At 46.3% G+C, this 24,350-nt stretch overlaps 1 protein-coding gene across 2 annotated transcripts; it reads right to left on the bottom strand.

Annotated features, from left to right (window-relative positions):
- Nucleotides 1-7,573: 7,573 nt before the first annotated feature.
- rps5 (ribosomal protein S5) lies at nt 7,574-24,206 on the bottom strand. 2 transcript variants are annotated; one of them, XM_072549783.1, is made up of 6 exons: nt 24,126-24,206; nt 21,986-22,091; nt 17,275-17,484; nt 11,725-11,853; nt 10,341-10,439; nt 7,574-7,690 (listed from the first exon to the last, which is right to left on the bottom strand). In XM_072549783.1, the coding sequence occupies exons 2-6, from the start codon at nt 22,088-22,090 to the stop codon at nt 7,622-7,624; spliced, it is 612 nt and encodes a 203-aa protein (XP_072405884.1). In that variant the 5' UTR covers nt 22,091; nt 24,126-24,206; the 3' UTR covers nt 7,574-7,621. The 2 variants fall into 2 exon arrangements, with proteins under 2 accessions (XP_072405884.1, XP_072405885.1); XM_072549784.1 differs by lacking the exon at nt 24,126-24,206 and adding an exon at nt 24,100-24,123.
- Nucleotides 24,207-24,350: the final 144 nt, after the last annotated feature.

Below are 24,350 nucleotides of genomic sequence, written 5' to 3'. Positions count from 1 at the left end.
AAATAGGCAAGGTCTTTTCCCTGGGGTGGGGCAGTCCAAAACTAGGCAGTATAGGTTTAAGGTGAGAGGGGCAAAATATAAGAGGGACGTAAGGGGCGACTTTTTCATGCAGAGGGTGGTGCATGTATAGAATGAGCTGCCAGAGGATGTGGTGGAGGCTGGTACAATTGCAACATTTAAAAGGCATCTGGATGGGTACATGAATGGGAAGGATTTAGAGGGATATGAGGCAAATACCTGATCGGCATGGTGGAATTGGACCAAAGGGTCTGTTTCCATGCCGTATATCTCTATGACTCTAATGCCTTCAGAGTTCAAACTGGGCTGGTGAGGTTGATGAGCATTTCCAATAACTCTCCGCACAGACCTAACTTTCCAGCAGCAAATTCAATGGACAATCAAAGTGCAGTTGCAACAACCTTTTGAAACTCATGGAGTGGGGCTTTCATGGTGCAATGGTAGTGTCCATACCTGTAAGTCAGGAGGTTTAGATCCCACCTGGCCTGGAAGTGTGTCATAACATCTCTGAACAGGTCGATTAGAAAACTCTGTGAAACATATGCGTTCGACGACTGTCTGTCATTTTCATGAAGTCTAATGGGCCAGCAGCGCAAAGAATCTGTCAACTCATGACTGATTGTGGATTCTTAGGATATCCACCTCACTCACAAATTGCCAGACATCGTACACATTAATATTGATGTGTCATCGAGCTCCTATGCTAGAAACATGGGTTCTCAACTCAACTCAATTGTTATTCTTAACACAGATAAGATGACTAAACTAGGAGTCCACAAAATTTCCCCACAAAAACACAAACACACAGACACATCCTTGGCCAAGAGGTCGGCCCTAATCCTACTGGAAGGCAGATGCTAGATGTTGTTCTTTCATGGGTGAAGTGCGTCCATGGCTTTGTTATCCCATGTTGGGGATGGTCACAACCAGAATGGAAAAGCCAAAAGCCACATAGCAACACCCCGCCTAGCTTCCTAATCGTTCTCTGGTCTCCTACTCCTGTATCATAGAATCCCTACAGTGTGGAAGGCAGGCCATTTGGCCCATCAGGCATCCACACCAACCCTCCAACCAGGCCCACCTTAGTGCTGCATTTCCCACAGCTTAATGCACCTAGCTTGCACTTCCCCAGACACTGTGGGCAATTTGGAACAGCCAGTCTACCCAACTGTGGGATGCAACTTTGGACTGTGAGAGGGAAGCAAAGCACCCGGGAGGAAACCAATGCAGCCACGGGGAGAACGCGCAAACTCCACACAGAACAGTTGCCTGAGGCTGGGATCGACCCCGGGTCCCTGGCGCCGTGAGGCAGCAGTGCTAACCACTGAACCACTATGCTTCTCCAAGTTGCCCAAGAGCAAAGAGAGAGCACACAGAAAAGATAAACCCAGTTCATATGTCTCAGGAAAGCTGTTCAGGGGCTGAGATTAAGTGCTGTTTCTTCTCTCTGGTGAAAAGTAATCCCATCAGTTATCCCAGTTACTTTATGGCAAGTGAGCCAACTCAATGCAATTACCCTTGAGCTGGGTGGTTTGCTGGTGCCATTTCACATATGTACGCAAGACAAAGTAAGGACAGCAGATTTCTTCCCGAAAGAACATTTCTGAAAAGTATTGTGTGATATTCATTCATTTATGGGAAGACAACGTTTATTACTCATTCCAAATTTCCCAGAGGGCAGTTACAACTCAAACACATGGCTGATGTAGACCACACCAGGTAAGGATGGCAATTTCCTTCCCTAAAGGGCATTAGCAAACTGGGTGGGTATTTCCAACAACTGATTTTTATTAGATTCAAACTCCACCATTTGGCATGGCCACAGGATTCAAAGCCAGAACCTTACCTGGGTCTCTGCCCTAATAGGAGGAGAAAGTGAGGACTGCAGATCGCTTCTCTGCATTAATAATTTAGCGATAATACCACTAGGTCATTATTGGCCTATCCAAAGTGGTCCCATTTCATGGTCACCATTACAGAGACTAGATTTCAATTCCAGATTTTTAATAATGATATTTTTTAGTTGATAGGTGATGGGTGTTGCTGGTTAGGCCAATATTTATTACATTACCCTAGTGACCCTTAAGATGGTGGCAAACTGCGATAATCGAACCACTGCTATCCAGTTGGCATAGGTATCCATACAACGGTATTTGGGAAAGTGTTCCAGGATTCTGATGCTGAAGGAAGTGATATACAGTCATTCCAAGTCATGATAAGGAGTGCTTGGAAGGGAACTTTCACGTGGTAGGGTTCCCATGCATCCGCTGCCCTTGTCTTCCCAGATGGGAGTGTTGGCGATTTTCTACACTGCATCTAACATCAAAACGAAACAGCCGGACCAATGTTTCTCATTGCTGTTCACACACGAAGCAAAGCGATGAATGTAACAGGGCAGGAGAGGTTAGGAGGAACATCAGGACTGACTCAGTGACACTAAAGGATTGAAAAAGACATGCTAGAGAACAGACTGAATGGAGTCAACTCTGCTACAGAAAGAGAAATGGAGTGAAGGAAAGATTAGAGTAAGGAATTAAATGGATAAAAAGGAATAGGAAGAAAAAAAAAATTTACTGCCTGCAGGAATGCGTGTCATAGAGTCATAGAGATGTTCAGCATGGAAACAGACCCTTCGGTCCAACCAGTCTATGCCGACCAGATATCCCAACCCAATCTAGTCCCACCTGCCAGCACCCGACCAATATCCCTCCAAACCCTTCCTATTCATATACCCATCCAAATGCCCCTTAAATGTTGCAATTGTACCTGCCTCCACCACTTCCTCTGGCAGCTCATTCCATATACGTACCACCCTCTGTGTGAAAAAGTTGCCCCATAGGTCTCTTTTATATCTTTCCTCCCTCACCCTAAACCTATGCCCTCTGGACTCCCCGACCCCAGTTAAGCTTTGCCCATTCTGGGCCAGTAAGACTGAGGGACATTCCATATAACGGTAAAAGGTCCTTGCACAGCTTATTCATCAGTCCCAATTTTCAGCAGCTAACTTAATGGACAATTGCAGCAACCCTTTGAAACCAGTGTGTTCAAAGGCTGCATGCTATTTTCTCAAGTCTAATAGGCAAGCAGCATAAATAATCCGTAAACCTGTGACTGATTGGGAATTCACGGGGTATCGAGCTCAAGTTGCTGGACATCATACACATTAATAACAATGAGTGACATTAAGTTACTTGGTCAGAAAATTGGTGCCTGACTCAATTTGCTGGTCTCAACAGCGACAAAATTACCAAACTAGCTGTCTACTCTATCATATCACTTCCCTGTTCGACATCAAGGTAGTTCCAGATTCATTACCATCAGAGGAATATAGTTGTCCATTTCCATCTTCATTTTAAACTGGCTCTCAAGTCTCCCTCACACAACAGGGAACATCCTGCCCACACCTACCCTATCGAGTCCTCTCAGGATTGATGCGTCTCAATAAAAACAAAAATCACCCCTCAATTCTTCTCAGCCCCAATGGATCAGAACCAAATCTGTCCGACCTCGCCTGGCAAGATGGGAGAAGCCTGCTTGCAGCTCAAGGTTTACATTCTCAAGTTGTGTCGTAGTCAGTACATTTCCACTTGCACAGATCCGTGACAACACAAGAAAGGGTTTCATGAGATCAGTGCCGACAAGTAAACAAAAGCCATCCAAGCCAGTGCTCTGGCTTCACTGGAATGCGACAAGACATGTTTAAAAATTATAAACCTCCATTCACGCATTCTGCCCCTCCTTCAAAAGTGACAGAACTAAACCAGCTGCATTCCAGTCCTGCAGGATAATAAAGTCACAAATCACTATACGACCAGAGGGGAAAATATCAGCAGACAGCACAAATCGTCAAAGGGTTGCGAGGTATCTGGAGTGCAACTGCTCTCACATTCAGACCACCTTACTAACAGGTGGGGAGGTTGGGGGGGGGGGGGGGTGAAACAGGGTCATGGTGGTGGCACAGGCTCGACTTTTTTGCAGCTCAAGTCTTTATCCGCAGGGACTGGGATGATAGGGCAGAGTGGGAATTGAAGGGAGAGAAGAGGATTTCCACATTCTGGTTTAGAGATGCCGGTGTTGGACTGGGGTGTACAAAGTTAAAAATCACACAACACCAGGTTATAGTCCAATAGGTTTAATTGGAAGCACTAGCTTTCGGCACGCTGCTCCTTCATCATAAGATGGTAAGACACCGAATTTATAACAGAAGTTAAAACTGTTACATCACACTGTAAACTTTTGCTATAAATTGTGTCTTATGATCTTATACTCCACTACCACCTGATGAAGGAGCAGTGCTCAAAAAGCTAGTGCTTCCAAATAAACCTGTTAGACTATAACCTGGTGTTGTGAGATTTTTAACTCCAAATTCTGGCTTCTCTTTCCTACAGGTAACCAATGTATGAATGAAGAGGAATTAGTCATTTGGCTCCTCAAGCCCTTTGAGTTGGTGTGTCTCAAACTGCCCCAGTTCTGTAAACCTTGTTGCCATTTCCTGTACATCCCCCACCCCCAAAAAAAAAGAAAATTCACTAAGCTCTGGCTCAATAGTGGGCTAACAATTGCCAGCAGGGGCAGTTTGTCCCACATGTCCTCTCCCCTTCTTGTGGGGGTGGGCCATTGGGAGGAATATTGCCTGATATAAGTTCTTAACAGCCAAGCACTAATTTTCGTGCTGTCACCAACAATCCTATGCCAAAGGAAATAATTTCTATCCATCCTATCAAATCCTTCAGTCAACTAAAACATCTCAATGATTATTTCTTTGAAGGGTGCAGCAAACGGAAAAAAAAAAGAGGATGGCACAGTGCTCATATAACTGGGCAATGAATCCAGAATATCCAGGCTAATTCTTAGAAGGACAGGAGGTTCAAACTCCACCATTGCAGCTGCTGGAATTTAAATTTAGTTCGTAAAGCTGGACCTGAAAGCTAGTGTCCAACATTAAACTATCACTGACTAAAAACATCCTGTCTGGTTCATAGAGGTCTCGAAGAGGGAAGGAACCTGCCATCTTTATCTGGTCTGGCCCCCCTGTGAGCCTCCAGACAGTCACAATGCACTTGACTCTTAACCGCCCTCCGAAATGGCCAAGCAAGACCCTCAGTTCACGGGCAACGAAAGATGGCCAACAATACTCAAACCCCTCAAAAGAATAAAAACGTAATCAGATCACAGCTTTACTCCCTACACACAAGGAAAGATCTATGCCATCATGTTTACCCTGACTAGCAATATTCTGCACTGCTGCTGCAAAAAAAAGGATTAAGCCCCCACTCAGCTATCAACAGCAAGTGGGCCAGATCTACTCTACAGCACAGCTACGTAGCAGGACTCTCGAGTTAGTGAACTCATCTCTTCTGCCTCCCTCTCTCCAGTCCTGCAAAATGTATTCCCAAGTGTTTATTCCATTCCCATACTGTCATTATGCGAAAGCTTTAACTGCTCGTTCAGGTGAATCATAACCCCCTAAAAAATAAATTCTCATGCTGTTAAATGCCATAAGTGTGTCAGTACACAAAACAGTGAGAGAATTGCCAGGATTTCTACTGGGTAGGGCCTTATGACCAAGTGATGTAAATCAAGGCGTATTTAAAGCACTCCACCCATCAGAACGAGGTAACACTAGCGTCAGAGACACAGTCCCTGAAATACACCAGAGCCTGCAGCTACACAGCCACCTTAAAGGGAAGCACACAGCACAATAAATAGGCCACATACAGCAAAGAAAATTTATGCTGATCACAGCGCCAACAATTTCATTGCATCAGGTTCAAGTTAGACTTCCATACTAGCAAAGATTTCAATCAGTGTAGTTAAAAGCAACACCCAGTCATTGAACGTTAGATCTATGGTGCTACATTTGGTCGTGGTGGCATTGATAGTGGGGTGAAGAGAGAGATAGCAATCAGGAGGATTAGCCTTCTGCTGTGTCAAGATCAAGAATAGTTGCTGACCCATGGGGTGGGTTGTTACACCTGTCTCTTTTCCTCAGTTACACATATCCCCAGCTTTCCACCGACGCACTGGAGGCTGGTCGAGTTGATTTATCATCAAATCCCTAGAGTGTGGTCATATTCCTTTTGTTCCATTGAATCCACACCAACCTACCCACAGTCCCCTACCCTATTCTGCATTTCTCACGGCCAATCCAACTAACCTGCACAAGGGGGCATAGCTTTAAATTAAGGGGGGGTAGATATAGGACTGATGTTAGGGGTAGGTTCTTCACTCAGCGAGTCGTAAGTTCATGGAATGCCCTGCCAGTAGCAGTGGTGGACTCTCCCTCTTTATGGGTATTTAAGCAGGCATTGGATAGGTATATGGAGGATAGTGGGTTAGTGTAGGTTAGGTGGGCTTTGATCGGCGCAACATCGAGGGCCGAAGGGCCTGTACTGCGCTGTATTCTTCTATGTTCTATCTCCAGACTGTGGGAGCAAACTGCAGCACTCAGAGGAAACTGACACAGACAACAGGAAGATGTGTAAACACCATGCAGACAGTCGCCCAAGGGTGGTATCAGACCAGAATCCCTGGCAGTGAGAGGCAGGAGTGTTACCCACTGTGCCACCCTACTGTTACTGAGATTGGTATACTCAGAAACAAAGTACGTGCTGATAGGTTGCTACCAACATGTAGAGTAGACAAATTGCATCTTTACCATTGCCTGTACGTCAGCTCAACCAACTGGCTGTTATAAACCTTCCTGCTGATTGACGATTTGGTGTATGCGATGTGTACAAAAAAACCCTGTAAACTATTACCCAATAACAAATAAAAGGGTACAAGGCACAGTACTTGGGGGGAAAATGTCCTCATTTTACTATATTAAAAAATGCAAGAGCTAATTGACTTCCACCATACACTCAGCAGTGAAACATCCTAAACATTGGCTGCTTAAAAGGTTTTCTCCTGGTATTCCAACTACTTTTTGCAATGCGCTGAAGATTGCACAGCACACTTTGCCGTGCATTTCATCAAAGAACTGTACTGAGAGGTCACAGCCCAGGACGCAGCCATTCTGTATGTGTTGGTTCTCTGTAAGAGTCACTTACCTAGTTCCACTCTCCTGTTTTTTCTCAATTCAATCTGCCTCCATTCTCACTTGGGATATTGCATTCCCAACTGTAATCACATACTGCACAAAAATGCATTTCCTTATATTGCCACTGCATCTTTTGTTTACGGTGAGCAATGCGGCAGCCAATATGGACACAGCATGTGTCCAATAGTCAGATAACGACGTGACATGCACGGAGAGATAACTATTGACCAGAAAACCAGGGATAACTCCACCGGTCTGCTTTGAAATATGGTGCCATGGTGTCTTTCACGTCCACCTCATTGGCCTTTATCCAAAGGGCAGCTCTCTTCCAAGAAGTGGACCATCAGTCCAAATCTTTCTGCTCAAGTCCGAGATTGAGGTCCAAACTTGGAATCTCATGAGCGAGAACTCAACCACTACGGACATGCAACCAAAACATGGACCACCCACTTCCCCCTCCTTCCTTGGTAAGTGTTCTAAACTGTTGTCTTATGAAGGGCGTGGGAGTCAGGGTCATCTTTTGAGTAGCTTTATTAGAGAATACAGATTGCAGACATAAAACTAACGGTTAGACTTGGCCACCCGCTCCAGCTCATCCTTCTTCTTAATGGCATAAGAGTTGGATGAACCCTGCAAATAAAAAGAGACAATCATTAAACCAGAGCATTGTTGGGAGACTGGGTACATCTCCAGCAGCCATCCTTTTCTGGAAGCTTTCAATCCTATCTAAGTATTCCCTCAAACTGACCTTGCAGAACACCCAAAATTCCAAAATACAAAAGCAGGAACGCAGACACCATTATTTGAGTAAAGACATGGCTCACTCTTGCTCCCATACAATCCAGATCATGCCCCAGGTTGCGTGCCATGCTGTAGGAGAAAGGATCTTCTATTTTTTTTTATTTTCCTTACCCCCCCACTACCACCTAACTGCGGTAGTGCTTATTTTCCCCCAGCACCCATGGTGTGTGCAGGTGTGAGACACAGTGCGAGACACAAAGTGCACGAACCTTTATTCGATTTCCACCACCAGGAATATAGGAAAAACACCCGAGTGGCCAGTGACAAGCCCTGCCCTTCAAACCAAAGGGCAATGCTGTGTGATCAAAACAGTGAAGGGGAGGGTAGGGGCTAAATCAAAATAGACTTGGACGGGGGAAATAATGCACTCCACTCCCTGCGGCGCCCACCAACTCCAGGGTGTTGGTGGACACCGCGTGCTCCTTCACCAGAAACACCCGGGCTCTAACGTAACCGCGGAAGAGGGGGAAAGGATCTTTTAAGCCTGCAGCTTTACATTGTCACATGTGCTCTTCACAATGAGCAAGGGATCAAATGGGATGAAACCTCATGATGAGAATAATTTTAGGGCAGGCAAGTCGGAGAAGGCACTGCATTGTGGCCAAGTCTGAAACTAGGACGGTCACTGAAGCAACTGGCTCCAAAACTCGATGAAAGTGATAAACTAGGAGGAGCAGCCAAGCAGTTCAGTAAATATACTAAGTCAGATAACTATCAAAATACATTACACATTCAGGTAATTACTTATAAAAGGTGTTTGGCAACAGAGGAATGCTAGCCAGAACATTCAATAAACTCTCTGCCCTCTTTCAACAAATGCCTCAGGACCTCTGACAACCCTTTGAACAAACATCCCTATTGTGGCACCTGCTAGAATGCAGCTTGCCCATATGCTATTTGTTCAGAGGGTGCATTGACTTGGGCGGGTTACCTAGATTGAGATGAAGGCCCAACCTACACATTAAAGCCAGGAGAAATACCACCTTAAGACAACACAGAAGGAAGTTTTAAAATCAGAATTCAGGCTATCCCAGAAAACAGCTCCATAGATGTAGAAGCAGGTTATTCGGACCATCAAATCTGCTCCACCGTTCAATGAAATGATAATCCTCAACTCCATTTCCCTGCCTTTTCCCCACAACCTTTTGATTCTCATGATTACAAGCCTGCCCATTCCAGCCTTGAATATACTTAAATGATATAAGCTCAACAGCCCTGTGTTAACAAAGTTCCACAGACTGACTACCCTCAGTGCAAATTCCACATTCATCTATATTAAACGGGTGACCTCTTATTCGGAGATTATATTTCCTCGTCCTCGACTCCCCCACAGGAGGAAGAAACCGCTCCTCACCTACCCCGAAGCATCCTGTGTGTTTCAAACCTCTCATTTTGCTAATCTCCAATGAGTACAGTCTCAACCTATTCATTCACCATAACTGGAATCACCCCAGTGAATCTTCATAGACTGGCAATGCAGGGAGTCTTATCTTCCCTTAGATAGGGGCAGAGTAGACTGAAGGGAGTTTACCACCACCTTTCTTAGTTAGAGCATCGAGGGCTTTCAATCCACCAAAATATCTTGAAAGGATCAAAACAGTTAGTCTTACTCCTTAGTACTTGGCCCCAGCCAAGAAAAGTTCCCTTTCAAAAAGCAGTAAATCCTCCAGTAGTCTTTCAGACAGTGTACTACACATCACAATTTCCCGAGTCCGAACTTCCCGATGTCGTCATCTTCCTAGTGGTATTATCACTCAGCTATTAATCCAGAGGCTCCAGTAAGGTTCAAATGCTTTAGTAGCAGACATTTGTTTTCAAATTGAATAAATATCCAGAATTAGGAGTCTCACAATGACCATGAAATCATTGATAATGGTCATGAAAGACCCATCTGGTTCACTGATGTCCTTTAAGGAAGTAAATCTGCCATCTTTACCTGACCCAGACCCACAGCAATGGAGTTGATACTTAATGTATTTGGGATAGGGTAATTAATGCTGACTTGGCCAGTGGTGCCCATTTCCAACGAATGAACTCAAAAAAAAACTATCATGCCTCTGTTGTTTTTTAAAAACCATAAAGTGAGAAAAGGATATTCATCACCCCATCGCATTTTCATACCAATTATGGTAAAGTCTTCCATGTGACGCACAACCACAGTCATTCAACGGCTCGCAATTTACACAATTGCCAAACGTAACTCTCCAAACACAAAAGGTGGATTTATACAAACAGAAATTCGGAATGACACAGCAAGTCCTTTGACAGACAGTAATGAAAAACTCACTGATTTAGTTCAGACCCTTTATCAGGTCAACAAACCCTTGGTCTTTCAGACGCAGGCACTCCTCTGTTTACAAAAGATCTATTTTCTTTTTCCTGCAATGCAGAAAGCGACCCAGCCCGCGCTTCAAGCATTCCATTACAAAAAAAGGGACTTTTCTTTTAAAAAATGTCCTTCATCGTGATGACAACTTACCTTTGCAGCGTTGATGAGCTCATCAGCCAGGCACTCTGCAATGGTTTTAATATTCCTGAATGCAGCCTCCCTAGCCCCAGTACATAGCAACCAGATCGCCTGCACACAAAAACAACAAAGAAAAGGTCAGACACTCAACAGTGTGAGCACCCAAGCTGATTTTTTTTTAAAAGATTAGATTCACTACAGTGTGGAAACAGGTCCTTCAAGTCCACACTGACCCTCCAAAGAGTCACCCACACCATATTTACCCCTAACTAACACACCTAACACTACAGCAATTTAGCCTGGCCAATTCACCTGACCTGCACATCTTTGGACTGTGGGAGGAAACCCACGCAGACACGGGAAGAACGTGCAAACTCCACACAGACAGTCGCCCAAGATGGGACTGGAACCTGGGACACTGAAGCTGTGAGGCAGCAGTGCTAACCACTGAGCCACCGTATCGCCCATTTGAGAGACACAATCGTCTCAAGCACCCAGCTCTGACTCTAATCAAGCAGCCAATATCTACAGCACAGTTAATCATGAACAAACCCACACGTACACTCGACTTTTCACACTTCCAGGACAGTTCAGAAAGGTGCATTTATGTCTCCCTTCTCACAACCTGCAGATGGCCTCAATCGCACTTTGGGCCCAATTTTAACATGACAAGGACCCACCAAGCAAGTGCAACGGCTGGTTGACCTGGTGTCAAAATGTCAGCTCAGTGCTCAGCCAAGATATAAACAGAACTGCCATGAACTTCAATCCAACAGCATTGAGAAATCTTTCATCATGAACGCAAACAGGCCCACTCCAAAAGACAGCACCTCCAACAACGCAGCTCTCTCCGTGCAACACTGAGGTGTCAGGCCACACTGTGAAATCCTCTGCCAGGTAAATTTCTGACAAACATTTGATGGGCTAGGATATTGATAGATTTAGAAACAAGCTGGGCAAACGAATTTACAAAAAATCAATCAACCCTGGTCTAGCCGAATGCTAGAATAAATTCAAACAGCTGAATAGCCTCATCCGTGTTCTTAGTGATTAATAAATTTGTATGATTCTGTGTAGAAGTGCAAGTGGATTACCAGCAAAGGATATTTGACATCAAATTTCCTACATAAAGCAAACAGCTACCTATCTTACTGATGTGCAAATAAAAGGCAGTGAGCTCCCTTTATGGACAATGAAAATATTTTACCAAATACTGCAGTATAGTGAGCAGCCAACAGAGGGAGCTACAAGCACAGCTGTTGGGACTCAGTCTGGACTAAGTGGGAAACACATGGTAGAGAATGGGGTATTGCCCAGGCCAAACTGCACACCCCAAATTCACGTGAAGAAAAATGCAAGCAGCGCTGGAAAAGTGAGCCCCCTCCAATGCCTATACCTGGTTAACCCGTCTCAGTGGGGACACATCGACAGCCTGCCTCCTGACGGTGCCTGCTCGGCCAATACGGGTGGAGTCTTCACGGGGTCCACTGTTGATGATGGCATTCACCAGTACCTGTAGTGGGTTCTGAGAAGCACAAAGACATGGTTAACATACAGACTCCAGAAAGGTTAACCACCTAACACCCAGCCACAGCCCAAAAATATTGTTCAGAGCAGACCGTGCTTTGTGCTGCACTGCTGGGAAGCAAGTTGGATCAAGCCCCGCCACACAAAGGAGCAATCCACTGTCCCCGAGGATCTCTAGGGACAGATATGGTCTGGCTGCCACTACACACACCCAAGGGCCATTATGTCCATTTACTAGACCCAGGGCCAATTTCACAACATCCTTTCCTTGATGACAGAGAGGAGCTGATACTAACAGGATTTTTAAAAAAATATGAAAACAAAAAGATGTTGTTGGGGGGGGATTGGTTGTTCTGTGTTAATAGCTGGAGGGCTGCAATTACATCCACTCACCCAGAATTCAACTGAGAATTTAGGAGACTTCTTTAGTTACAGTCTAGGAAAAACGTCAGCCATTTATACACAGGAACCTCCCACAACCAGCATATTTTAACCCATCGTCAACTGGGAGATAAAAGATAAAACACCGGGGAGGAATTCCCTGCATTACTTCCAAGGGATCTTTTACATCAACCTGAGACAGAAGACAAGGCCTAAAGTTTAATGCTTCACAAGAGAAGTGGCACCTCTAACACCACAGCACACATCGAAGCAGCAGCCCTGATTTTATGCTCAACTCCCCAGCTTCCTCAACCAGAGGCAAGGGCGTTGTCACAGGTGACTTGCTGAGCCACGCAATCTGTTGCTACTGAATACAATCAAATGGCAAAGCATGTGGCCACCTACTGGCCACACTATACAGGCAGAGTACACTCAATTCAGGCAAATTACAAAGCAGCAAGGTTAAACTGAGGGGGGGGGGGAAAGAGAGCGCGCAAGAGAGAGCGCGCGCAAGAGAGAGCGCGCGCAAGAGAGAGCGCGCGCAAGAGAGAGCGCGCGCAAGAGAGAGCGCGCGCAAGAGAGAGCGCGCGCAAGAGAGAGCGCGCGCAAGAGAGAGCGCGCGCAAGAGAGAGCGCGCGCAAGAGAGAGCGCGCGCAAGAGAGAGCGCGCGCAAGAGAGAGCGCGCGCAAGAGAGAGCGCGCGCAAGAGAGAGCGCGCGCAAGAGAGAGCGCGCGCAAGAGAGAGCGCGCGCAAGAGAGAGCGCGCGCAAGAGAGAGCGCGCGCAAGAGAGAGCGCGCGCAAGAGAGAGCGCGCGCAAGAGAGAGCGCGCGCAAGAGAGAGCGCGCGCAAGAGAGAGCGCGCGCAAGAGAGAGCGCGCGCAAGAGAGAGCGCGCGCAAGAGAGAGCGCGCGCAAGAGAGAGAGCGCGCAAGAGAGAGAGCGCGCAAGAGAGAGAGCGCGCAAGAGAGAGAGCGCGCAAGAGAGAGAGCGCGCAAGAGAGAGAGCGCGCAAGAGAGAGAGCGCGCAAGAGAGAGAGCGCGCAAGAGAGAGAGCGCGCAAGAGAGAGAGCGCGCAAGAGAGAGAGCGCGCAAGAGAGAGAGCGCGCAAGAGAGAGAGCGCGCAAGAGAGAGAGCGCGCAAGAGAGAGAGCGCGCAAGAGAGAGAGCGCGCAAGAGAGAGAGCGCGCAAGAGAGAGAGCGCGCAAGAGAGAGAGCGCGCAAGAGAGAGAGCGCGCAAGAGAGAGAGCGCGCAAGAGAGAGAGCGCGCAAGAGAGAGAGCGCGCAAGAGAGAGAGCGCGCAAGAGAGAGAGCGCGCAAGAGAGAGAGCGCGCAAGAGAGAGAGCGCGCAAGAGCGAGTGCACGAGAATGTTGGAAATCTTCAGTAGCTCAGGCACTGTTCGTGGAGAGATGAGCAGAGTTAATATTTCAGGTCCATGTAACATCTCATCAATACTAGGAAGAAATTAGAAACAGGGCGTCAAGCAAAAGGGTGACGGGTTAACAAGAAATTGTGTTACTGGATAAAAGACAGGCGAGACCAAATGGAACGTTGAGTTCAGGAGTTGGGATGCCACGTTATGGTTGTAGAAGTCATTGGTACGGCTACATTTGGAGTACTGCATTCAATTCTGGTCACCCTGCTATAGGAAGAATATTATTCAACTGGAAAGGGTGCAAAACAATGTACAAGGATGTTTCCAAGACTGGAGGATTTGAGTTAGAAGGAAAAGCGGGAGCTTTTTTCCCCTGGGGTGTAGGATGCTGAGGGATAACCCTATGAAGTTTATAAAATCATAATGGGCATAGATAGGGTGAATAGCCAAGATCCTTTCCCCAGAGTTGGGGAATCCAAAATTAGAGGCATTTGTATTTAAGGTGTGAGGGGAAGGTTTAAATAGGACCTAAGGGACAACTTTTTCACACAGAAGGTGGTGCATATATGCAATGAGCTGCCAGAGGAAGTGGCCGAGGTGGGTACATTTAAAAGACATTTCGACAGGTATGTGGATATGAAAGGTTTTGTGGAATATGGGTCAATGTAGGCCAATGGGACAGTTTAGGATACCTGGTCAGCATGAAACAGTTGGGCCAAAGGGTATGGCACTATGATAGAAGGTTTACTCCTTCAGCAAAGCAGTGGAGATAGGGCAAGAAACAAAAAAAAACATTTGGAGCAGAGAAACAAGTATGCTGTTGACTAAAATCAAAAACAAATAAGCAAACAAAGAGAAGGAAACAAAAAATGGGGCAGAGGATTATGGTCTAAAATAGTTGAACTCAAAGTTGAGCCTAGAAGGGTGCAATTGCCCAGTTGGGAAATGGCATGGTGCTCCTTGATCTCTTATGTTGAGCCTCAGTGGGGCAGTGAAAGAAGCTGAAGGCAGGTGTCAGTGTGAAAGCAAGGTGGAGAATTTAAGTAACTACCAGAATCTCAGCTTCACGTTTTAAGTTTTTAGACTGAACTAAGATTTGCTCATCGTTGAGGTGACCACGTTGCGAGTAGCGAATGCAGGAAGTTAGATCGAAAGTGCACATGATGGCTGGTTCATTTGCAAATGTTTGGAAGTTTGGAACATGCAGACACCGAGTAAAAGGTTACGTCTACGTGCGGGGAAAGGTACACGGAAGAGGGACTGAGGATAATGGAGGAGCAAACCAGGACGTCACGAAGGGAACTGTCCACTTGGAATTCTGAAAGGAACAACAGACACGCTCTGGGTGGCAGGAAACAATCTGACAAATACAGAGGGCGGGTGGCAGAAAGTAAAGTCAAGACTAACCATATCACGACCCTGGGAGGGATGGGCAAGAGGACAATCAAGGTGGACAGCTTTTGTACCAACCAGTTGTTTGGCACTGAGCACAGCTGGGGCTGGGGGGGGGGGGGGGGGGGGGGGGGAGGTGCTGAGCTTCATTTGCAAAGCTGCCATCTGTATCAAGATCTCTGGATAACTAGCTGGGTTAGAAACCAGCCGCACATACACGATGACACAAGTGAATAAGTGAAACACCAGTCTGTTCGCTGGTCCAACTCTTAACGTCACATCAATTTTGAGCCTCAGTTTTCTCCTGTAATACAAAGGAATTGGAATTCTGACCTAACATTTTCCTTATTAAAGTCAACTTACCGAAAATCTGAAATAAAAACAAAGTACTGGAGCAACTCAGCAGAGCGTGTGGAGGGGGAAACCAGTCTGATTCTTTCACTTAGACTCGGGGCAAAATAGATTGCCGGGGTTGGCCCTGGCTGAAAGCAGTATATTATGGCTGATGGTGGCTCTCAGTTGAGATATAATGGTTGAGGGAACTTTTAGCTCTTGCACCTCTCTTGGTGCTTTATATCAGTTCCAGTCTTCTGGCCTCAGCCAATGCCACGTCTCCATGGCTGTGCAATTCCTACATGTCCATCCTCATCAGGACAGTCTGTGGGCTCTCCACTTCCTTTGAAAGATGGCCTGAACAGTATCTATCCACCAACACCCTCCTATACACAGCCATGTTCATTCTCACTTGGAACAACTCCTCCTTTAACTCGTCTTACTTTCTACTTGTCAAAGGTGCACATTATGGGGACCAGGAAGGGTCTCAATAATGTCCGTGTCTTTGTGGGAAACATGACAGGAATATTTCCCGTTCCAGTCCTACTTCAGCCCTAACCACTACATTCTCCGATTCAATGACGACATCGGTGCTACTACAAATTCAATGGTCTGCTTCCAATTTCCACCCTCCTCTCACTTTCAACCACTGCAACTCTTCCCTTTCCTTCCTTAACTTTGCGTTTCCATTTCTGATAACAGGCTGTCCAACAAACTCCATTACAAACCCACCAACTTCCACAATAACTTTATCTACACTTCCTCACAGTCTGTTTCTTGTGAGGATTCCATTCCACCTTATCAGTTTCTCCAGTTACATACATTCCAATGATGGCACTTTTCACATCATTGTTTTCCTCAACTGAGGAACCCCCCCTCCCCAATACAATCACAAGTTAACACTTGCCCATTCACCTCCTCATTCCTCACTGTCCAAGGTCCCAAATATGAAGCAAAGCAGCATTTTACTTCAGCTTCTTTCAATCTAGTCTCTCGTACTCATTGCTTACAATATGGTCTTTTTATATTGGTGACACCAAACGCGGCAGCACAGTGGCTGTGGTTAGAACTGCTGCCTTACAGCACCAGGGACATAGATTCAATTCCACCCTCAGGCAACTGTGCAAACTCCACACAGATTCTCCCCATGGCTGCGTGGGTTCCTTCCCACAGATAAAAGATCTGCAGGTTAGGTGGACGGGCCACGCTAAAATGTCCAGTAGTAGGCAGGGATGTGCAAGCTAGGTAGATTAGCCTGGGGAATTGCAGGATTACCAGGGCAGGGATACTCTGTGAAGGGTTGGTGTAGACTTGATGCACCGAAAGATCTGCGCCCACACTGTCGGATTCCACAGAACTCAGATTGTGTGCTCACTTCTTGGAATGCTCACTTCTCTGACCATAGCAATGATCCTCAACTTTCAGGTGCCTGCCATTTCAGCAAGCCACCTTGCTCTCACGCTAACATTTTCAGTGAGGCACAATGCAAGATCGAGGGACAACACCTCCTTTTCCAATTACACACTCTACAGTCTCTAAGACTCATTGTTGAACTCAACATTATCGAGCGTGACCTCTGAATGCCATTTTTCTTACATCCCTGACAACCTGCTGACTTCACTCCGAACAGAATAGACCCATTTTACTCATGCTGGTTCACATTTGTACCTCATTTCTATAGCTACCCCCTCTTTACCACCATTACTCTTGCCTTTTGCTCTGGGCATCCCATAATCTGATTCACTTGCTACTCCTTTCCGGGTCACAGGATAGACACTGTTCAGGCCATCTTGCTTTCAGTTTCGAAGATGAGTCATAGTGGACCAGAAGCATTAACTGCTTTTCTCTCTCTCTCTCTCTCTCTCTCTCTCTCTCTCTCCCCACACAGATGCTGCCAGACCTACTGACCTTTCCTTCCTTACCGCACCAGGGGGCACCACTCACCTCACCGGTCAGTAGGTGGATGATCTCAAAGGCGTGCTTCACAATCCGCACGGTCATAAGCTTCTTGCCGTTGTTCCGCCCATGCATCATCATGGAATTGGTGAGACGCTCCACAATGGGGCACTGAGCCTTACGGAAACGTTTTGCAGCGTAGCGCCCAGAGCTGTGAGGGAGGTACTTGGCATATTTCTCCTTGACAGCGATGTAATCCTGGAGGGAAGGAAAGAAAGAGTTCAGCAAGGTTTCACGCGCAACCAAAAGACAACTAACAAATGAGCCAAGAAGCAAGCAAGTAAGTCGATGGGATGCAAAGGCAACGGAAGCAGATTCTAAAGTCTTTTTCAATACTGGGCCAAATAAAAATATGCCCAGTGGTGTGGAAAGAGCAATTCTAAAGGGACAGATTCACCAAACAGCCAGGTCAGATATAACCAGTCCAAACAGCCTCCTCACAAGTAGAAAGCAGTCCCCCCCCAGTGGGTCACCAATTATCTCACTCAGTCAACAAGTCCAGAGGCATTAACACCAGCGCAAATATGAAAGTTCACTGCATTCTGTTAATCCTATCAGCAGGACAATATTCCTAAACAGTATCTTCGTTGGTGGGCACCAACTAGAAACAAGTATTGTACTGCAAAAAGCAAAGGGGTACCAGTGTCTACTGACAAAAGTAAACAGCTTAAGATGACAGGCTTTGACAGCAACCACATCTCCACCTACACTGCCAGGGTTTGCGAGGGGATTTTGAAGGGAGTCAGGACCTACCCAGAGACCCGCCATTGTCCAACAACTCATACCTGGGCAAGTTTGCAGCCAAAGGGAAGGAAGATTCTGTTGCCACAACAAAGACATGCATCAAAATAAAAACATCAAAACATGCTCTGCACATGAGAAAAGTACATAATACTGTTTATTCCCTTGGCCTCACTTCAGAACCCCATACATTTTGCTTTATTTTTTAAAAAAAAGCTGCTGCAGCTTCCTCTCAAATATCTTGCCACTTGTGCATTCTAAGCTTCAATCACTCCCAGTATGATTAGAAAAAGAAACCCCACTTTTTTTTTTTGCCAATTACCTTATATCAGTGCCCTCACAATACAGCTACCAATGTAAATCTTCCCCCATCCACTCTGTCCAGAACTCTAATAAACAGTCCAAAAGTCTGTTCCTCATGTCTGGAACTATTCTTGTTAATCTCTTTTTGCATGGTCTAAAGCCTTCACAGCATTTACCCAGAAATGGATAAAACAACGCGTTCATTGTCTAACTACTGTTTTACACAATTCTATACTCTACACCCTTACTAATAAATCCAAAATGCTATATATTTAAATACATTCTCAACTTGCCCTTTCCAAATTCAAAGACTTATGCACATACACTTATCCTGTTCCTTGTTTACTATGTTTACAATTACACCCCATGCTCCTCAGTCTGGCTCATCAATACATCAGGAAGAGCAATATGCACCGTGACAGACAAACTATAAACATTCCTCCAAACTAAAGTATATAGACAGTAGTCACTACTCTGTTGCAGCAGCTTATCAAATGGATTTGGAACCCGTGTGCAGAATATCAAACACACTGCACTCATCAACACTCTTACCTCTAAACAAAAAATTAAATGGCAACTTTGCTTAATTTAACCACATTTGTTGAAGAAAGTTATAATTCTGTCTCCAATTATTGGTTCTAGAAACCTCCCCCTCCAGCAAGGTTATACATGACCGGCCTGCAGTAGCAAGGCTTCCAGTTACTAAAAGTGAGCACCGATTGAAAAACAAGTAGAAGATCATTGTAAAAAGCCCGACTGTTTCATCTTGATGTGGTCCACCTACTGGATGGTCGAGTACCTCAAGATTCACATTCTGTTTCTTTTTGACAGTGGTGTGGGACTAGACTTCACGGAGGGTCAGCATTTACCATTGTAGTGGACTGGGACCTCAGTGAGCAGCAGATAAGTTTAGCCCACAAACTGTGAAATAGATACATGAAGCATCCAAACAGTGAAAGACATATCATAGGTAAACACAGAATAGCTTATACTTTTCAGTACTAGCACCCATATGCAGCAAACAGGTGACTGCCCATTACTGGCAGCTTTAGTGGAGGGAAGGCACTCGTGCATTCTAAACAAGGTGATGGACCAATCGAGATATAGCAGCAGAATTTAAGGGGACATTTCAAACATCCAACAACTGTATGCCTACTCTCAACAAAAATCCTAAGGTGTGACATCCACCATTTGAATTAATTAGAGGTTAAGAAAACCATCAAGGTGAGAGGCATGTCAGATAATTTGCCAGAATATAAGAAAGAGCACAGAACGATTCGGAAGTTAATCAGGAGCTAGCTAGGAATGCAAAAATGGATAACAAAATTTTCTAAAAGCTATTTGAAAAGGGGAAAAAGTAAAGTTTTGCACCTCTAAAGAATGTGAATGGGGAATTAATAGGAGATGACAAAGGAATGATGCCACATGAAATGGACAAATATTTTGCTTCTGTCTCATTGCAAAGGTCACAAAAGCCATTCCTGCAATAGGTGTAAATGAGAGGGAGGATTGGAGAGCACAACTGAGCTGAATCACAAATCATGAGGTCAGTGCACTGAGCAAACTGGCAGAGCAGTGGAGGGACAAGTCTCTGGGTCCAGCTGGATTTTATCCTTAAATCTGAACAGGGTCACTAATGAGGATAATAGGTGCATTGGTATTTATTTTCAGAAGTCCCTAGTTTCAGAAAAGGCTCTATCCGAATGGAAAACAGCAAGTAAGCCCTCTAAGCAAGAAGGGATGGAGGTAGAAAACAGGCAAATGCAGACCAGCTAGCTTGAAATGAGGAAGGTGTTAGAACTGAACATTAAAGTGATCAGTACATTAAAAACTCAAGGTTATCAGGAAGAGTCAGCATGCTTTCATCAATGACAATTCACGTTTAACAAATTCAGAGTTGTTTGAAATATAACACGTGCTATGAAATGGGAAGTCTGTAAATATAATATGTTTGAATTCCCACAAAGCATTTGATAAAGATACCACAAAAGATTTTTGCAGAAAATAAAAGCACAGACTGTAAGCGATAACGTATCAACAGCCAAAGGATTGGTTGGCCGGCAGAAAGCACAGTCTGTAATGACATTTCTGTCTGCTTAGCAGGGTGAAAGTGGAGTCCGCAGGGGTCTGTACTGGGGCTTCAATGTTTCAAAATTTGCAATGACTTTGATGGGGCAACAAAGGCATGGGTACTAAACTGTTAGATAGGAAAGTATGCTGTGAAGACAACATAATGAAGTTGAATATGGATAGACATAGATTGATTGAATGAATGAATGGGGGGAAAAAAATTCCAGTTGGGAATATAATGTGGAAAAACGTGAAGCGATTCGCTTTGGCAGAAAGAGCAAAGAAGCAGAATAATACTTAAAGAGATTGACTGCTGAAACCCCAGGTATAAAGGAATGTAGCTGCTCAGGCACATGAGCAACGAAGTTTGTATGTGGGTACAGCACAGCAACAAGGAAGCTAAGACCATAAGACATAGGAGTGGAAGTAAGGCCATTTGGCCCATCGAGTCCACTCCGCTCATGGGATGCCACCCTTTATTACAAGAGGAATTGGACACAAAAGAAAGAAAGTTCTGCTTCAGTTATGCAGGGTGCTTGTATGACCATTTTGAAATTAGGGTTTGTAATTTCAGGAGAGATGTGGGAAAAAATTTCTGAATGTTTGTGACTTTAGAACACTGCCTGAGAATGTGGTGGAGGCAGGGACACTGAAGATTTTTAAGGTTAAGGCAGTTAAGATTCTGGTCAGGTAGAACATTGGGGTAGGTGGGAAACATAGAATTTGAAAAACAAACTGATCATAAATATTTGGCTAGGCAGGCTCAAGGGGTTGAATGGTCTACTTTCGTTCCTATTTCAAATATTTGTAGGACATCAGGAGAACACATTCTCCCGTCTTCGACTTGAGTGCTGGCAGCACTCAAAACCTGGCGAGAAAGTGTCACTCAGCTAATTGCTGGCACCCCAGGTACAGCATCCAGGCACCGATTTAGACACCCCCGAAACCCAAATCTGCTATCACAGGTTTGGTGAGGGTGAAGACCGGTTAAAGTACAGGTCTCCACAAACATGGCAAATTTGGCAGCGCTCGCATGTCTGAATCAGAAGGCTTTGTATTCAAGTCACACTCCAGAGGCTGAACACAACCATCTATACAGCTGCTGCCAGTGCTGCGCTGAGGGAGTACTGTCAGAAGAGAAGCTAAGCCAAGATTTTGTCCATGCTCAGGTTGGTGGAGAAGGCTCTGTGGTGATACCCTGTGGAAGAATAGGCAAGTTTTTCCCCAGCATCCTGAATAATAGTTATTGCCTGAACAAAAATACAGTATCAGTTTCAGAAAAGGTCCCATCCGAATGAAAAATAGCAAATAAGTCCTTTTTTCAAAAAGGGATGGAGGTAGAAAACAGGCAAATGCAGACCAGCTAGTTTGAAATGAGGAAGATGTTAGAATTGAACATTAAAGCGATCAGAACATTAAAAACTCAAGGTTATCGGGAAGAGTCAGAACGTTTTCGTCCATGACAAATCACGTTTAACCAATTCAGACTGCCTGGCGTATTTCCATCATTACAACTGTAACAACACCACGCAAAGTTGTGGGAAAACTCAATAAAGAGGAGGAATAAGGAACAGCTCCAAAATACCTGGAGGGAAATGTCATTGATCTGGACATCATCTGTGCTCCATTTGCCAAACAGCTTGATCTCAGGGGTCTCCGCAACTGCGGGCACACCTTCCCACTCAGTCATTCTGCAAAAAGAGAGACCAAGAGATAATACATCAACCTAAATCAAATTGAGAGAAGCTAAAGTAAGAGTGGTAAACTCTCAGGAGACAAAAAATTAAGGGACATTTCAGCACTAAGCAGCGTAGATCCAGGGGAAGTGGTCAAGGGGCACTGTCCAGTGAAAGCAGAGCACAACGCTCACGTGTGAAAACCTCTGCACAGGCAGAAATTACCCAGAAGCATTCTCCTAAGGGACATTTTGATTGCCCTGGAGTACACACAGAGTTCCCAAACCCTGGGCATAGGACGAGCGCTTAAAAATACGGGGGAGGGTTCAGTAAAGCCCAGGTCACTCGGCGATCTGAGCTGAAAATGTGTTGCTGGAAAAGCGCAGCAGGTCAGGCAGCATCCAAGGAACAGGAGAATCGACGTTTCGGGCATAAGCCCTTATTGCCCGAAACGTCGATTCTCCTGTTCCTTGGATGCTGCCTGACCTGCTGCGCTTTTCCAGCAACACATTTTCAGCTCTGATCTCCAGCGTCTGCAGTCCTCACTTTCTCCGCTTGGCAATCTGAGCATGTTAAGCGTGTGGCAGAGACAAAGCCTTCTAGAAGACAACAGACATGAGCCCTTGCCACTTATTGTTAGCAGATGAAAAGACTGGAGGGGATAGAAACAGAAATTGCAGTAAAGATCAGCAAGGTCGGGCTGCATCTGTGGAAAAAAACCCACAGTGTAAACATTTTGGGTCAGTGAACGTTCCTGAGAACGTTCGGCCCAACCTCCGTTCCCTCTGTGACTACCTGGTCAGGTAAGGCCGTACCCTCTGTGACTACCTGGTCAGGTCCTTCCCCCACCCCCGCAAACCCACCCTCCCAGCCTGGCACCTTCCCCTGCCACCGCAGGAATTGCAAAACCTCCTCCCTCACCTCCATCCAAGGCCGTAAAGGAGCCTTCCGCATCCATCAAAGTTTTACCTGCACATCCACTAATATGATTGATTGTATCTGTTGCTCCCGATGCGGTCTCCTCTACATTGGGGAGACTGGGCGCCTCCTAGCAGAGCGCTTTAGGGAACATCTCCGGGACACCCGCACCAATCAACCAAACCGCCCCGTGGCCCAACATTTCAACTCCCCCTCCCACTCTGCCGAGGACATGGAGGTCCTGGGGCCTCCTTCACCGTCGCTCCCTCACCACCAGACGCCTGGAGGAAGAACGCCTCATCTTCTGCCTTGGAACACTTCAACCCCAGGGCATCAATGTGGACTTCAACAGTTTCCTCATTTCCCCTTCCCCCACCTCACCCGAGTTCTAAACTTCCAGCTCAGTAACTGTCCCCTTGACTTGTCCAGACTTGTCCTACCTGCCTATCTTCTTTTCCACCTATCCACACCACCCTCTTCTCCTTGACCTATCACCTTCATCCCCTCCCCCACTCACCCATTGTACTCTATGCTACTTTCTCCCCACCTCCACCCTCCTCTAGCTTATCTCTCCACGCTTCAGGCTCACTGCCTTTATTCCTGATGAAGGGCTTTTGCCTGAAACATTGATTTCGAAGCTACTTGGATGCTGCCTGAACTGCTGTGCTCTTCCAGCACCACTAATCCAGAATCTGGTTTCTCTGCAGTCATTTGTTTTTTTTTAACCTTCGGCCCAACCAGTCGATGCTGACCCTCCTCCGAAGAGTAGCCCACCCAGACCCAGACCCAGACCCAGACCCTCTCTGGATGGTGCAATTCGCCACGGCCATCCCCCCCACCCGGACCTGCACGCCTTTCGGACTGCGGGAGGAAACCCTCTCATGCGCGAACGAGAGAGAGTTGCCCGAGGCTGGAATTGAACCCGCCCCCCCTCCTCCCTCTCTACTCGAGTCCGAGGCTGAGGGCCTAGCTCTCAGGCCGCGGGCACATGTTCCACTGCGCGGCCCCGTCCAGACCCTCCTCCTCCTCCCCCCCGCTCGCTCCCCGGAACCTTCCCCTATCACGGGCCGAGGCGAGCCTCCGCGTCCCCGGGGCCGGGGCCTACCCTCAGGCCTCCCCGCTTTCCCGCACCTGCTCTCGCTCGCGATCCTCCGCCGAAAAGACCGTCTACGGGTTGCACAGAGATCATAAAGCAGGGGCCGCGCCACTTACCTTCCCTCCCCCCCGGCTCCGCGGAGCACGTCGGTCCTCCCGGCGCATGCGCAGTCCCGTAAATGGCTACGCCTCCGCCATCTTTCGTCTGGGCACCCCGGGAGGCGCGCTCTCCCCCTCCACTCCCATCACGGAGCATGCGCG

This window comes from Chiloscyllium punctatum, chromosome 30, assembly GCF_047496795.1.
Source record: "Chiloscyllium punctatum isolate Juve2018m chromosome 30, sChiPun1.3, whole genome shotgun sequence".
In the NCBI taxonomy this organism is placed as follows: domain Eukaryota; kingdom Metazoa; phylum Chordata; class Chondrichthyes; order Orectolobiformes; family Hemiscylliidae; genus Chiloscyllium; species Chiloscyllium punctatum.
This window is presented reverse-complemented; position numbering and strand designations above follow the sequence as displayed.